The 14,781-nt window shown below is 40.5% G+C and overlaps 2 protein-coding genes and 1 non-coding gene across 4 annotated transcripts in view; 2 read left to right on the top strand and 1 right to left on the bottom strand.

Moving 5' to 3' along the window:
* NT5C2 (5'-nucleotidase, cytosolic II) overlaps window positions 1-14,781 on the bottom strand; it is a 96,368-nt gene that overhangs the window by 61,295 nt on the left and 20,292 nt on the right. For both annotated transcript variants that reach the window (XM_032786091.2, XM_075072944.1), the window contains exon 2: window positions 8,029-8,149. In XM_032786091.2, coding sequence (XP_032641982.1) covers window positions 8,029-8,129 — 101 coding nt within the window. In that variant the 5' untranslated portion in view covers window positions 8,130-8,149. The remainder of the gene's footprint in view (window positions 1-8,028; window positions 8,150-14,781) is intronic.
* TRNAQ-UUG (transfer RNA glutamine (anticodon UUG)) lies at window positions 10,622-10,693 on the top strand. Its single transcript has one exon. It is a non-coding gene; the product is annotated as a tRNA-Gln (tRNA).
* INA (internexin neuronal intermediate filament protein alpha) overlaps window positions 11,887-14,781 on the top strand; it is a 51,388-nt gene continuing 48,493 nt past the window's right edge. Inside the window, 1 exon segment of the mRNA XM_032786098.2 lies at window positions 11,887-12,065. Coding sequence (XP_032641989.2) covers window positions 11,887-12,065 — 179 coding nt within the window.

Below are 14,781 nucleotides of genomic sequence, written 5' to 3'. Positions count from 1 at the left end.
CAGACAAAAATAAACACCATAACTGCCCCTCCCCCTTTGGCTTGTCAGCATCGGGGGAAGGCGCATGCAACAGTCTCTGGGGGCAGTGGATGTTGACACTGACCCACAGGCTGGATGGCCTGCTGAGGTGACACCCCCCACAGTTTGAAACCGTCTGGTTTAAACAGTCAAGAAGTAAGTCTGAAAAGAAACTCACTGAAAACTTTGTCATGCCAAGAGATTGGAGGCTGTAACAAACACCTTTCTTCTTCCTCAAATCAGATAGAAAATCTTGATTTCACCTCCATCGATTTTGGCCTTTTCCATTAAGCGAATGATGTTTTGTTGTTTTTTTACCAGAGTACTGGTGTTAAAAATCAATAAGATATGGAAGTGTAATAACACTGAGCAACAAAACAAATCAGATCATACTCACAGCATAAAAACACCTTCTGTACCAGAGCAGCAACAACTGAAAATCATTCTCTGAGTTGACTTGCAGGGGTTATTATTATTGACTCCTTAGCTCCATCTCTCCACTCTAGGAGTGCATTTTCATAAATATAACACTCTTGTCTTACTTCTTTCCTTTCCCCAGGGATATTACTGTGAAGGTTTTCCGTAGTTTTGCATGCCCTGAAGGGAGTAGGCCAAATGTGCCCACCCTGTCTTATAGGATGATGGTGTCTCCATCACTTTAAATAGCTCCCAGTATTCAATGTTCTCCTTTTAAAGGACATTAACATGAGGAGCTTATCTTTCTTTCTCTGTAATAAGATAGCAGCAATAGAGAAAATGATGATTGGAACTGAGCTCCCTTCAACCACTGTTTCCACTCTCTTCTCAAATGCTCAGCTTCCTCACGAGATGGAAGGTCTAATAATCAAGGCCACCTTTTCTGGTGATACATTGAGGTGTCAAGGAACGGAAAGGAGAGAGGAAATTAAATGCACTTAACCCTTCTTTATACATATTAAAGTGTTTACTTCTACTAGATAACAGTACAGAATCACCTAATTGCCCTGATCCTCTTGAGAACTGTAGGTCATTTGCCAGAGCACAAAGACATAAGGGCCCCGCAAGACCTGTAACAGCACTTAACTGGAAAACACCATCTGAGCTACTTGGTTTCTGAGCTACCAGTGTTTGAAAGATGGGCCACAGCAGAGAAGATAGTGAAGCCTATAACTGTTTAAGGCAACAGACTGGGAAAAGCTTGTCTAGCTTAGAAAAGGGGGCTCAAAATGAGCTGGAGGCTGTTGTAAAAAACAAAAGGGAAAAATTGCTAGCCAGAAAACACAGGAGGCGCAAATTTACCCTGAAGTTTTGTTACAGTAGAATATCCTTTAACACTGTGACCATACTGCTTGTTTCCCTTTTAAGCTCTAAAATTTACCCTGGGTAACAGAAAAATACACTACATAGTAGGGGGGAAAGGAACCACTGTACATGAAGGTGAATCTACAATGACCTCACTTTCATCATAGCACATTTCACAGCAATTCGCTGTGCTGTAAACTGTTACAAAGGAGGTGATCTTGTTTTTGCAACGAATTAATGATTTTTGAGTAACATGTCTGACTACAAACTCTCATATCATAATAGAAGAGCAGCTCTGCTTACTAGAGAGGAAATTCAGAACTGGTCTCATTACACTAGAAAAGGAATGCCTAGACAACTAAGAAGAATCCTGTTTATTTTGTTTAACCAAAAGCTCAGAAGCAATCACGAAATAAACATGCAGCATTCCTGTACCATGACCAGTGAATTATACATGTATTGCACAACTGAGAAGGGAACTTGGCATGTCTTCCAATGCCTAGGAGCAACAAAAGAGAATAACACAGTGGGGGCAGGGAGGTAGTCTACTTGCATAACCTTATTTTTAAACCATGTCAGAAAATGAGCAAAGGGAAGGATAGATATTCTTTTTAAGCAATGTTTATTTAAAGTAGTGCTTTTACTGGGATTACACTTGTGGCGAGTGGTGGGAAGGGGGCACATTTTATATTTCTACTTTAAAGAAAGACTGTAGTGATTAGTTTTGGCTCAACCCATCCCAGAAACGGGCTAGCCAGAAAATTTGGATCTGGATTTCAATTTCCTCAAAGTTTGGGGGTTTGGATACACCTTTATTTTAAATACAAATATCTTCAACGATCAGCAGAAGTGGCACGAAAAGTTAAGGAGAGACAAGCAGCAGCTGAATGGATTTGTCTTTTTCAGTGTATCACGCCTAACAGCTTTCCCCTCGCTGGCTTAAAAGGGGTGACGACACTGATAAAATTAGTGCCTGCTGTACCATTGCTTTTTGTGACCTTGGTGTGCTTTTATTGCTGGAAAGCTAGTCCCCTGGTATACTGTGGCTGGTGGAGACAGAAATGATGCATGCTGCTGCCAGAAATTATCAAATAGCATTCTGTCTCAGCAAAAACAGCGACCTCCAGAAGCTACAGTGAAACTAGATTAACCTGTGACTGAGGTCAGACATATTTAATGGAAATATGCAGGTTCCCTGAAAACATTTATGTGACACCAGCCTGTCTTTTCTTTGGCATGCTGGATGCCTTGGCACCTGCCTTAAAAGGGTTAATGCAAAACTTTAAAACCACTAATGTCAGTGGAGAGACAAGGTGGGTGAGGTAATATCTTTTATTGGACCAACTTCTGTTGGTGGCAGAGAGAAGCTTTCGAGATTACACAGAGCGCTTCTTCAGCTCTGTGTAAGCTTGAAAGCTTGTCTCTGGCACCAACAGAAGTTGGTCCAATAAAGGATATTACCTCACCCCACCTTCCCTCTCTAATATCCTGGGACCACCATGTCTACAACAACACTGCATAAAAATCAGTGGAGTCATACTGGGTTTTGCTGGCTCTTGTCCTTTTTGGCAGGTATTGACCATTCCACACATCAAGTAACTTATTTTCTTACATTTAACTTTCTTCTTTTGGCACACTTAAGTTAGCAGAGTTCTATTTTATTCCATCTTCAACCTAACAAAGCCTTTATAACTGGTTTCCATGTTTTTAATAATTTCTCCTGGAGACAGTGTTTGGACCTGGGTCAGGTTTAGGTGGAGGTAAGAGGTCAGATAAGGGGCTGACGAAAGAGTCAAACTGGACAACACCAATATCTCACAACATTTCCAATATCCGGGTTTGAAATCTCAGAGGGCTGACTGTTGTGGCAAACTGGAAAATCCAAATCCTGGTAGGTCATAGCAAGGCCAAGGTTAAGAGCCAGAAATATGAATATGAACTCTTTCCTCTGAAATTCAAAGGAATTCAGAGTCAAGATTCTAGTTTCGTCCATTTTTATTCCCATTGTTTCGGTTTTCTTCCCAAGTGACAGCAAGATGCTGAGCAGCTAACATATGACTTCAATCCCAAAATAACATCCATCTGTTCCATGGAACTATTAAAGCTGGGCATCATGGAAAATTTTCAAATTGAGTTTCTTTATTATTATTAATTTGGCAGTTGCACTGTTTTGTCATATTAATAAGATATAATACTTTCTAGCTGAGGATCTCGAAGCGTGTTACCAGCATAAATGATTTAGTTCAGTGGTTTTCAATCTTTTTTCATTTTTGGACACCAAAATTTTTTTGAATGGAGGTGAGGACCCCTTTGGAAATCTTAGAGATAGTTTGTAGACCCCTAGGGGTCTGCAGACCACAGGATGAGAACTACTGATTTAACTCATATGACTTCTGTGAGATATTATACAGGTAAACTGAGGTAAAGAACTATGAAGTGACTTGTCTAAGATCATATTGTAAGTCAGTGGCAGAAGTAGGATGTAGAATTCAGAAATCTTGGCTGCCAGTTCCCAGCCCTAACCACTAATTTAAAATAAACCAACTATACTCTGGCTGACAACTTTCAAAACTAATGACAACCCAGTGTGATTCAAAATGGCAAAAGATATTGAATTCCCAACATCTGTATTTCTAATGAAAGAGCCACCTCAGTCTTACTGCCCAGGTAAACCACAGCCAAAATTACATAAAATAAAACAGTAGCAAATACCTGACTGCTGTTTCTTGGTAACTATCAGTGACAAGAGTGGGTGAAACCCCAATTTTTTCCATTATTCAACTTCAGCCAGTTGCGGACATTGTTGAAAACTCCAAAGAACTATATGTGGAAATCCAGAAGTGTTCACTCCAAGTTTAAAAAAAAAAAAAAGACACTAGGGCAATTTGGTGGCTCACAGTCACTCAGTCTAGTTCTTGTCTAATTGCAATCACGCTAGATGATAGTACTCAAACAGAGGGATTGGCCTAGAGGTTATTCTCAACCTGGATAAGTCACCAAATACTGGATAGGGAAGGAGGCCTTAAATGTGCACACATTGAAAAAGAGCTTCCCGATATTGACACATCAATTTTATTTTCACATTCAAACTTATGGTACCAATACCAACTTACAGTAATGCAGCATATTCTCAGTCAGAAGCTAGATGCAATTCTGTCTCTATGTTAATTCATCTTAAGGCATCACTTATTAACAGGCTCCCACAACATCATATAACAAAGCTTGTAATTGATATTAACACTAACAAAGGTGTTCCATTTAAAGCTCCACATAGTAAATAAACCTTTAATCTGAAGATGAAAAGTCACTATTGGCTTTGATAGTTCCTTATGTTGTTGTTTTATAGCATTCCTGTGGACTTTTATGAGTGCTGAGAATGAGAGAGTACCTGATGTCTTAGATACAACCATCTATGAAACTAAAGCCAACATTTCATGCAGATTCCTCATATTTTGGCTAAGACTCAGAGGTGGCGGGGGGAGTATTTTCCTTCAGGTTCCTTTAGGGTTTAATGTTTTCAAGCTTTTCTCAGTGTAATCCAGAGGTCCCCACTAACAAGTGGCGTTAGAGAGGTGTCGCCACCGAATTTCTGTGGCATTTCGACAGCGATGCCTCTCGATGATGCCACTTGCTACCGACAAGCGACGTCATCGAGAGGCGTCGCCGCTGAAATGCTGCAGAAATTCGGCGGCATTATGGCAGATGCTCCACCACCGCCACGGTCCTTCGTCTAGCGCCCACCAGACGAAAAGGTTGGGGACCACTGGTGTATTCTGTAAAAATTATGTGGTAACGTCATCCAGAGGACTGGAATTCCTTGAACAGCTGTACAGATCAATTTAATAACTAAGCAAACTTTTTTGGGGGGGGAGGGGTGGCAGGGGGGAGCCAAGTTTGATTTTTGAGCACTCTAATCTGTGGAATTTAGGCCCACAATCTTCTAGTCATCAGGCTCTTAGTCATATATACTACACCAATTAAATCAGTCTCAAGAGTGAAATTTCTGTCAATAATGTTAAATATTATCAACCAGAGAGTGATATAACGCAAAAAATGCAGCATCTGAAATAGTTGATTCCAAATGTCATGGTAAGATATAATTTAAAAGGGATACCTTCAAGTTACAATGAAAATGTAGGCTTAAATTTAAAAACTAATTTTTATGAAGTCCAATATTAATAAAAAAATTCATTTTTTCGTCAATGATTTTGTTTGCGTTGGAATGTTTGCAACTCAAATATTGCAGCTTCGTCCTAGTTCATGAGAACCAGAAAGTGTACCTGGTCTATTTCTTTTGTCCTAGATGGATGAAATGCATGAAGTAAACAAACAATGTAAGTGGTGACATGCAAATTTGATTTTCAACATTCTTTCAGATTTAATAAAATCAGGTATTATTGGTAACAGGTAAAAAAAAATCAGTTGTTTTTGTTGTTGTTTTTTTACGAGTGTACTTTTAATCCAATATGGAGTCTTCATGCTGTATCAAAACTTAATATCAGTTATCATACTGAGCTCCAAGTTGGCAGGCTTGTCACATTTATAGTATTACCAACCTCAAACATTCAAAAATCATAAGTCAGACCCCCAAAAAATCAGGAGAATCAGTTAAAAATAATAAAATTTTAAAAAAATAATAAATCTGGGATTTTTTTATTTTTCTTCTGGCATTCTATCTTTTAGTATTCATGTTTTAAAGCTTTTCTCTGCAACAACAGGGGCTAGAAACTTACTTAAAAACAAAAAGAAAGAATCTCAGCTTTCTTTCTATCTGCCACATCTCTCAAGCAACTGGGTCTTTACAACAAACACCAAATATCACAAGATTCACAGTAAAATTGTGAGATTCGCTACAATCCATTTAAAAAGGAATGAAGAACTTAAGGATTCATACTGTAGTCTTGATATTTATCTTTTAGGAAATTGCCAATACGACTGATGTTTTTCAAGAGTCAAAAGCAAAGCAGATCAATGCTAAAATAATTTTAAACAACTGGAAGTAACAATGGCAGCAACAACATGGCAAACAATTGTGATAAATACACTTCATTTATACAGCACAAACCACCAGAAAAATATTCAGTAAAGTCAATGGGTGAAATCCTGGCCCCACTGAAGTCAATGTTAAAACTCCCAGTGATTTCAACAGGGCCAAGATTTCACCCCATGAAGTTATGCAGATACAAACCTGGTAAAAAGGAACACCAAGCCCTAGACCTGTATTTGCACCATCATGATTTAGTTACATTTATTAGAAAAGTTTGATGATGATATAGTGATTTCCTACTGTCCATAGGCACCCCAGAAGACAGTCCCTCACATCTTGACCTACCAGCTTGCACAGGGAGTCCTAACTAAATTCTAATGCCTCTGACTCAGCCAGACACCAAAATATATTTAATAGTAAAATGCAGTGCTTCAGAAATTCACCTTGGGCTTCACGATTTTGCCTTTACATGTCTCACCTAGCAAACTTTGCCTATCATAGCACAGTAAGGTATTTTCCTCCATTTAGAGAATAAAAGATGTATAACCTGTAAAACACCTTCTAGGAAGTCACACTCTACATGAATCACAAATGAAATATGACATTCAAGTGTAAAATATCAATTGGGATACTTGGTATTTGCATTTCCTTTATCAGACTTATATCTCCCTCCAAGACACTGTCACAACATTTGTTTTATTTTCAAATTCTGATTCTTTTACTAGAATTTTAAAAAACAACTGATTTCCGTCATGCAAAAGGGGTACATATAGTCTCTTTGAATATGATAAAATAATTACATGACTGATTAAAATTACAGTTAAAATTTTTACACATACCTCCCTCAAACAACAAAATTTGTCACAGTCATTACATTAAAAAAAAAACCACTATAATTCTACTTCTATCCAGTTAAGTCTTTTATTAGCACACAGAATGCATCTTCCTCTAGAAAGGAAAGATGATCTTGAGGTCAAGGCACTGAACTGTGCCTCAGAAGATCAGGATTCAATTCTTAGCTCTGCCAGACACCCAGTGTGATCTTGGGAAAGTCACCTAATCTCTCTGTGTCTCAGTTCCCCATCTGCAAAACGGGGGTAATATCTCCTTTATTTCATTGTCTTCTTTAGTTAGAGCGTAAACTCGTCGGGGCAGAGGCTGTCTCTTCCTATGTTTGTACGGTGTCTACCACAATGTGTCTACCTGATCTGGGTTTGGGCTTCTAGGTGTTACTGTAACAAGGATACTAATATTATAAGATGTAATACTAAAATAAATAACCTCTGTTTTTGTATTTCACTTCCCCCATACTTATATTTATAACCTTCAATGTCTAAATAGTGTCTATTCTTTCCCACTTTGCATTGGACTAATATGGAAGAATTGGAACAATTACTATGACATTTTTGCTATTGGGTATTTATCAACTTGAAAAAAATTAATGGTAGTTTCCATTGCAAAATTTGGCCTGAGATTAACCTTTCCACTGCAGTAGTGAGGGTTTATCACTTATATCTCAACTGTTTAATCTGTAAATTCCTGCAGGTAGGAATCATGTTGACCTATATGTTGTATACCAATTAGCATTCTATTGGTGCTCAGTAAATAACTCGAGAATGGGTGAGGGGAAGTCATTTTCGAGTCTCTGCCAGTGAACAAGATGCAATCAGAAATTTGTTTTACATTTTATTTCCCTAACCCTACAAAATATGGGCACAGTTTACATTATGCGAAAAACATACCGGTGATAGGCTTCCCGACGGTACTTTTTCAGAGCATGCCTATCCATGTTCGCAGGAAGATCTGCTGCATTCTGCAGTCTGTCACTCCATGAGGTTGTCATTTTTAAATGATCACTTAATTCTGGAAGAGAAAAAAGAGAAATTTGCTTAACCTGCAACATGTTTCACGAGAGTATTGTATAGCAGGGGTCTCAAACACGCGGCCCATGAGGTTATTTTCTGCGGCCCGTGAGCTCCTTGCGGCCCCCCCACCCTCCGCCAGTTCTCCGTTCCCGGCCAGTGGGAGATGCTGGGGGCGGTACCTGAAGCAAGAGCAACACACACACCCCTGTGCCCGTTCCCCATGTTCCAGCCGCTTCCCGGAGCAGCATGGGGGCAGGGCAGGGCAGACAGGGAGCATGCCCTGCCCCCAGTGCACACTGGGCCACAGCCCACCTCCCGAGCCCCTCCTGCAGTTGAACCCCCTGCCCTGAGTCCCTTGCCACATCCTGCACCCTGACCCCCTGCTACACCCCTCCTGCACCCCAACCCACTGGCCTGAACCCCCTGCCACACCCAACTCTCTGCTGCATCCCGCACCCCTCCTGCACCCCAACCCCCTTCCCTGAGCCACCTGCCGCACCCTGCACCTGACCCCCTGCCATACCCCGCACCACGCCTGCACCCCAACCCACTGCCCTGAGCCCCCTGCCGCACCCCTCCTGCACCTCAATCCCCTGCCACACCGCTCCTGCACCCCAATCCCTTGCCCTGACCCCTTGCCACACCCCTCATCCCTCCTGTACCTCACCCCAGCTCCCTGCCCTGTGCCCCTGCCACACCCCACACCCCTCCTGCACCCCCTGGGGACAGGGACGGGGCGGAGTTGGAATGGGGGCAGGGAAGGGGTGGGAGAGGCAGGGCAGAGATAGGTCTTCATGGAAGGGGTGGAGTGGGGTGGGGCTGAGGGAGGGAGGTGTCAATAATGCGGCTCTCGGGCCAATGTACTAGTCCTCATGTGGCCCTCCTGGTCATTTGAGTTAGAGACCCCTGATATAGCTGTTTCCTGATTACAAAAGGATCTTAGAGTACTAAGAAAATTTGACATGATGCCTACTGTAACTACTTGTGTTTATAGGTCGAACTTGTAAAGGAAGTGACTGAAGATGTCTAAGTTCTTATGTGTTTGCACTTCCAGTCATATGAATCCTACAAAATACACTTTGCTCTGGATGCTATAACCAAACACAAACTAAAAATATCATGCCCAATGTCTGCTCCAAATGTCTTTGAAATACCAATTTAACTTTACCATATATCTCATCTTTCATACAAACTGCACCCCAAAATGTTTTCCCAGAGTTAAATAATGCGGTATCAGATGTCAATAATAAATATTAGCAGATGGAGAGAGAAGCTAAGACATATGGGGAAGGGAGAAAAGAGATGTTTTTAGCTGAGATTTCAAATGAGGTGCAGAGTCAATAAAGCAGAGAAATGCTGCGTGGCTACTCCAGAGGGCTGGAATTCCAGAGGTTTTCCATACGTGTGTTTAGAGACAGGCCTTGTTTTTGCTGCTAAAAAAAAAAAAAAAAAATCTCTATTTTTTTTACCTCAGGGTAACTAAAATGCATAAACTATCACAGGGTAAAAACACACAATAGACAAGGCACTGTAGTTTTACAGAGAGATAAATGAGGTGAGGTCAACCCCAGGTGGTGGTCTGGTGCTGATCTTGCGTAGAAGTTTTATTTTGTGTTTATACCTTGGGATAGCTCACACACTTCAGTTACCCCAAAGTATAAATACACTTTTTAGCAATGAAAACAAGGCCACAGAAAAGAGGGGCAACTGTGCAAGCACAGGGAATGGGAGAGGAGTAGAAAGAAATGACTGTAATAATTTACACTGGTATCATTTTTGAACTTCACTTAGGTAATATATGGGGCACATTTGCAATATTAATGAGTCAAATATTAACCATCTCAACTCTCCAGTAAAGTAGGTATTTACTGCCTTCCCCTTACAACTAGGAAGCTAACACACAGAGAAGTTAAATGACTTTCACAAGGTCACCAACAGGGGTGATCAGCAGAGCTAGGTTTAGAACTTCAGGCTCTGGTTCCCACATCTGGGCTAAGACCCCTACACCAAATCTATAGATAGTTTTAAAAGGGAAGAGGACAGTTTTTATTGTGACAGTCTGTGTGTGTTTATCTAGATTTTATTTGATTGCCATGAAATAAACAATTTAAAAATCAAACCAAGGACAAACAATTTGGTTACAAAAATACGTCCCACACTCAGCACTCTGTGATCACTTTCCAATTACTAAAAAGCAAGATTTAACAAATGAATTTGCACCACATTCTGAACGCCACCAGGCTTTGGCAGACAGCCTGAGAAAAGGCATTCTCTGAGAGCTGAGAGCTCTCCACCAAGAATTCCCTGCTACACATCCAGGAGGTCAAACTCGGAGGAGCAGACAGCGAGAACATTCCAGCCAACTGCAACTTCCACAAGGCACACAGGGGGAAAGTGTTTCTGCAATAGCCCATTCCCAGGCCATTTAGGGCTTTATAAATAATTACCAACAACTTCAACTGCACCAGCAGGTTCCATGGTGTAATGGTTAGCACTCTGGACTTTGAATCCAGTGATCTGAGTTTGAATCTCAGTGGGACCCAAAGGCAAATGGATGGCAGTGCAGAACACAGGGCATTCAATTACCAACCCTGTCTGCTTAAAAGGCAATGCACTTTGCACTAGCTGAAGCTGCATAATCACAAGTACTGAATACTCACAGGAAGAGACCATTGCTCTCTTGGTCTTGGGCTCCTAGGCACGATGGTAATACAAACAACAATCATAATTGCAATAGTCCAGGAAAGAGGAGACAAAAAGCAAACATCTCTGTAGAGAGAAAGGAAGGACCAAGAACTCCAGGTCAGCTGATGTTTAGAAGGTGTTTTGGGACCTTAGAAGTAGCGATGGATCGAGTTAAGACCCTGAGACTGCAAACCACAAAGACTAAGGGTGGACGTGCGGTCAGCAGATGGAACAGTCACAATTCCTCAAGGGCAGGGGTTCTCAAACTGGGGGTTGGGACCCCTCAGGGGGTCACGAGGTTATTACATGGGGGGTAGCAAGCTGTCAGCCTCCATGCCAAGCCCCGCTTTGCCTCCAGCATTTATAATGGTGTTTAATAGATACAAAAGTCTTTTTAATGTGTAAGGAGCGGGGGAGTCGCACTCAGAGGCTCTCTGTGTGAAAGGGGTCACCAGTACAAAAGTCTGAGAACCCCTGTTCATCAACATACCTAACCTACCAGCATCACCTCTGTCTTTCCTGGCTTCATCTTAAAGCAGCTATCTTTCATCTATGGATTAGGACTCTGCGGGAAATAAATATAGTCACTAAGTGGTAATGATCACTCAAAAAGATCTCATGGCCACCGGGGCTCTGTGGAAGCAACGTCATAAAGGAGAGCATTTGATTCTTTTTCCACACGAAGACAGTCTGAATCCATCAACCTGTCAACCACTCTGAACATTTACACTCATCTACCTTTTCAGATGTCTCCATCACAACACAAAGACATAAAAAACGACAGGCCACAATCAAAGTTAGAAGACTTTTTTCATTACTTTAGCCTCATCTTGTCACTTCAACTGCCTCATGGCATTTTTGTGCCATCTTGAAAAAAAGATGATACAGCGGAAAGGTGCATCTGAGTAGGAGTGCATTACAAAGGCTAGCAATGCCATGGTCCAAAAGTTAGATAGTATCATTCCGAAAAGAATTCCGGAACACAATGGATCCATTTGTTTCTCAGATGGTGGGAGTATTTTAATTGTTCAACTTTAATCGCAACCTTACATGAATGAGGAGCCAATAGAGTTGGTTGAAGTCCTAGGAGATGTGTCTGGTTTTGTAACAACATGTGAGAAAGCAGTCAGCATCATTCTGTGCATGTTGGAGTTTGAAAAGCTGAGATTTGGAGGAGCTACAGAAATCAGAGCTGCAACAACCAAGGCAAAAGGAAATGAAGGCATAAAGTAGTAGAAATTTCATTAATTTAATTTTATTTAGATAACATTGCATGATAACAAATCCTACCAATGCAGCAATGTTTGATAATCATGTAAACGCTAACAGGCACTTCACCAGTTACGTAGGTATTGCTCATATAGCAATGTACCTGCTTTGAGATAAAATATTAGGAACAGACAAAAGATACAAGGATTGCAAATTTGTGGCCCCAATCCTGAAAGCCTTATTCACACAAACATCCCCACCTGACTTCAATGGATCTACTCTGGTAAATTGGAGTTGTAGATTCAGATTACTTGTGTGAATAAGAGTGAAAAGATTCCACTCATGGTTTTCATTTTTTTTCTTTTCTGAACACAAGTTCCTCTTTAAATTGATGCCAAGGATAGTGACTAAAAATATGATGGGCTAAACTACTCCATCCATTTGTAAGTTACTAGGATAAATATCTATCTGAGTGGGCAGCTGGCCAGTCAAGACTTTCAACTCTGAGCACATGAAATATGACGCATCTTTCTTTAGTTACAAATCTATTTCTGAGATTTATCATCTGTAAATAGCTCCACAAAAAAACAGAAACTTTTTCCTAGATAAGATGCTTTAGAAATATCTCCCTATGATTTATTACAATTGTGGTTCCTGCTAATGCAGTCATAATTAAGCGCCTTAGTGTTTCTGATACAGAGCTAATTTTGGAGACGTATTTAAAAAAGCTTGCTGTGAAACTCTGATCCAGGCTAGCACCTGACACACAAGAGAGTCTGGAAAAGAACATGGGATTTTTAACACAAATTTTGAAATAAACTGATCTCCTTCTTTGTTAGACAATGCCTTATTTAGAGAATTACCCATCGAAAAGTTTTGCAAATGCTGGCAAACACAGAATAGCATGCCATTGACATTCTCTCCTTCAGGGGGACTTTTACTGGCTATTTTTCTTTCCTTCATTTTTCAGCAAATGGTTAGAAAATTCTGCATCCCAGATTAATACATACATATTTGGCTTTGGTACACTATCCTTGGTTCAGCTGATTTTGTTTTTAATTCTTTGACCAAGTCAGTTCATAGGATTACATGCCAAAAAAGTATAAATAAATAACAGCAGTGACAATCCCACTTGTCTAGTACATTCTCAGAGAGTTTACACAACAGAAAACAAAACCAGCACTACACCTCTGTGTTTTAAGATACTCACAAGAAGTTTACCAAGCACATTTTGTCTGTTTGGGGCTCATGTATTCAGTTTTGATATCCCTAACATAATTGTCAATACTTCTGTTAGGCATTCACACCATGGACAGAATCATAATACTTTACCTTGATTCTCTTTAGCACCTGGCATCTCAGGATCTCAAAGTCCTTTACAAACCTTAATTCTTATAATACCCTTCTGAGACAATTGGTGTTGTTATCCCCATTTCACAGACCAGAGACCTTGGGGCACAGAGAGGTGAGCCACATGTCACTGAAGTTAACTGAGGTCATAAAGCAAGTCAATAGCAGAGGTGGCACCTGAATCCAGGAGTCCTGACTCCCAGTCCTTTGCACTAATCATTATACTGCACTCCCACTGTGAGTGTTGTAATACTTAAAGTGGGGCTAAACATCTCTTATATAATTGTGTGACATTATAATGTGTGTTCAAGGGTGCATGAGATATTTTAAAATGTATTCAAGCAGACGTGTATTCTGATTTTAATATTTAGCATTGTTTGTATTGTATGGAAGTTCAATTCTGTTAAGAAAGTGACAGATTATATTAAATAAATCTCAAACTTCTACAGCTATGGAGTGCTGCTTGCCAAAATAATATTTAGATTGACTCAGTCTTAGCAGGTTCATTAACAAGGCATCTTGTAATCGCCACACAACTCCAGCGCTCCCTACTTTTCTTCCCTTTTCGAACTCTGCATTGACCTTCAGTTATCCCCTATGTTTCAACAGTGCTCCCAGCTTTTCCTACTTGTTTGCCAGCTTCAATCATCTCAGTCCCGTCTTCAATGCAGAGCGTGGTACGACTACAATGAACTCATCCACACTGAAATCCTCTTTAAAGGCCCACCTCTGCAGCACTGCTTACTGTGACTCAAGGTAACTTATACATATTGGGTACGTCTACACACTGCAGTTAAACACCAATGGCTGGCCTGCGTCAGCTGATGGGCTTTCAGGGCTCAGGCTAAAGGGCTGTTTGATCGCAGTGTAGATGCTGCAGCCTGAGCCCAAATGTCTACACCACAATTAAACAGCCCCTCAGTCCAAGTCAGTTGACACAGACCAGCCACTGGTATTTAATTACAATGAAGACATACCCAAAATGCCTATTGTTATTCCATGTTCCCTAATTTCTATACCTAGATTGCTAGTTCCTTAGAGCAGGAACCACTATTTTTAAATATTTAGGATGCACCTAACACAGGTGCTACTGTAAATAAATAAATAATGATATTAGGACCACTGACTATCACCTGGATCACTGGTCCAAAACCTTTTTCATCACTGTTTTGGAAGGATTGCACTAATTCCCTTAACTCTTTATTTATACATTTCTTGGGGGTTTTTGTCTAACTGTAGGGTGCCAATTCAAATCATTCTCAGCTTATCAGCAATAATTTTGTTTATCAGCCAATCATAAAATCATTTCTGAAGGGTGTTTTAATTACTGCTACTTTTGAAAAAATAGAACATCAATTACTTTAAAACTCTAAAAAGCAACAAAGA

The sequence above is a fragment of the Chelonoidis abingdonii genome, chromosome 16, assembly GCF_003597395.2.
Source record: "Chelonoidis abingdonii isolate Lonesome George chromosome 16, CheloAbing_2.0, whole genome shotgun sequence".
Taxonomy (NCBI): Eukaryota; Metazoa; Chordata; order Testudines; family Testudinidae; genus Chelonoidis; species Chelonoidis abingdonii.
This window is presented reverse-complemented; position numbering and strand designations above follow the sequence as displayed.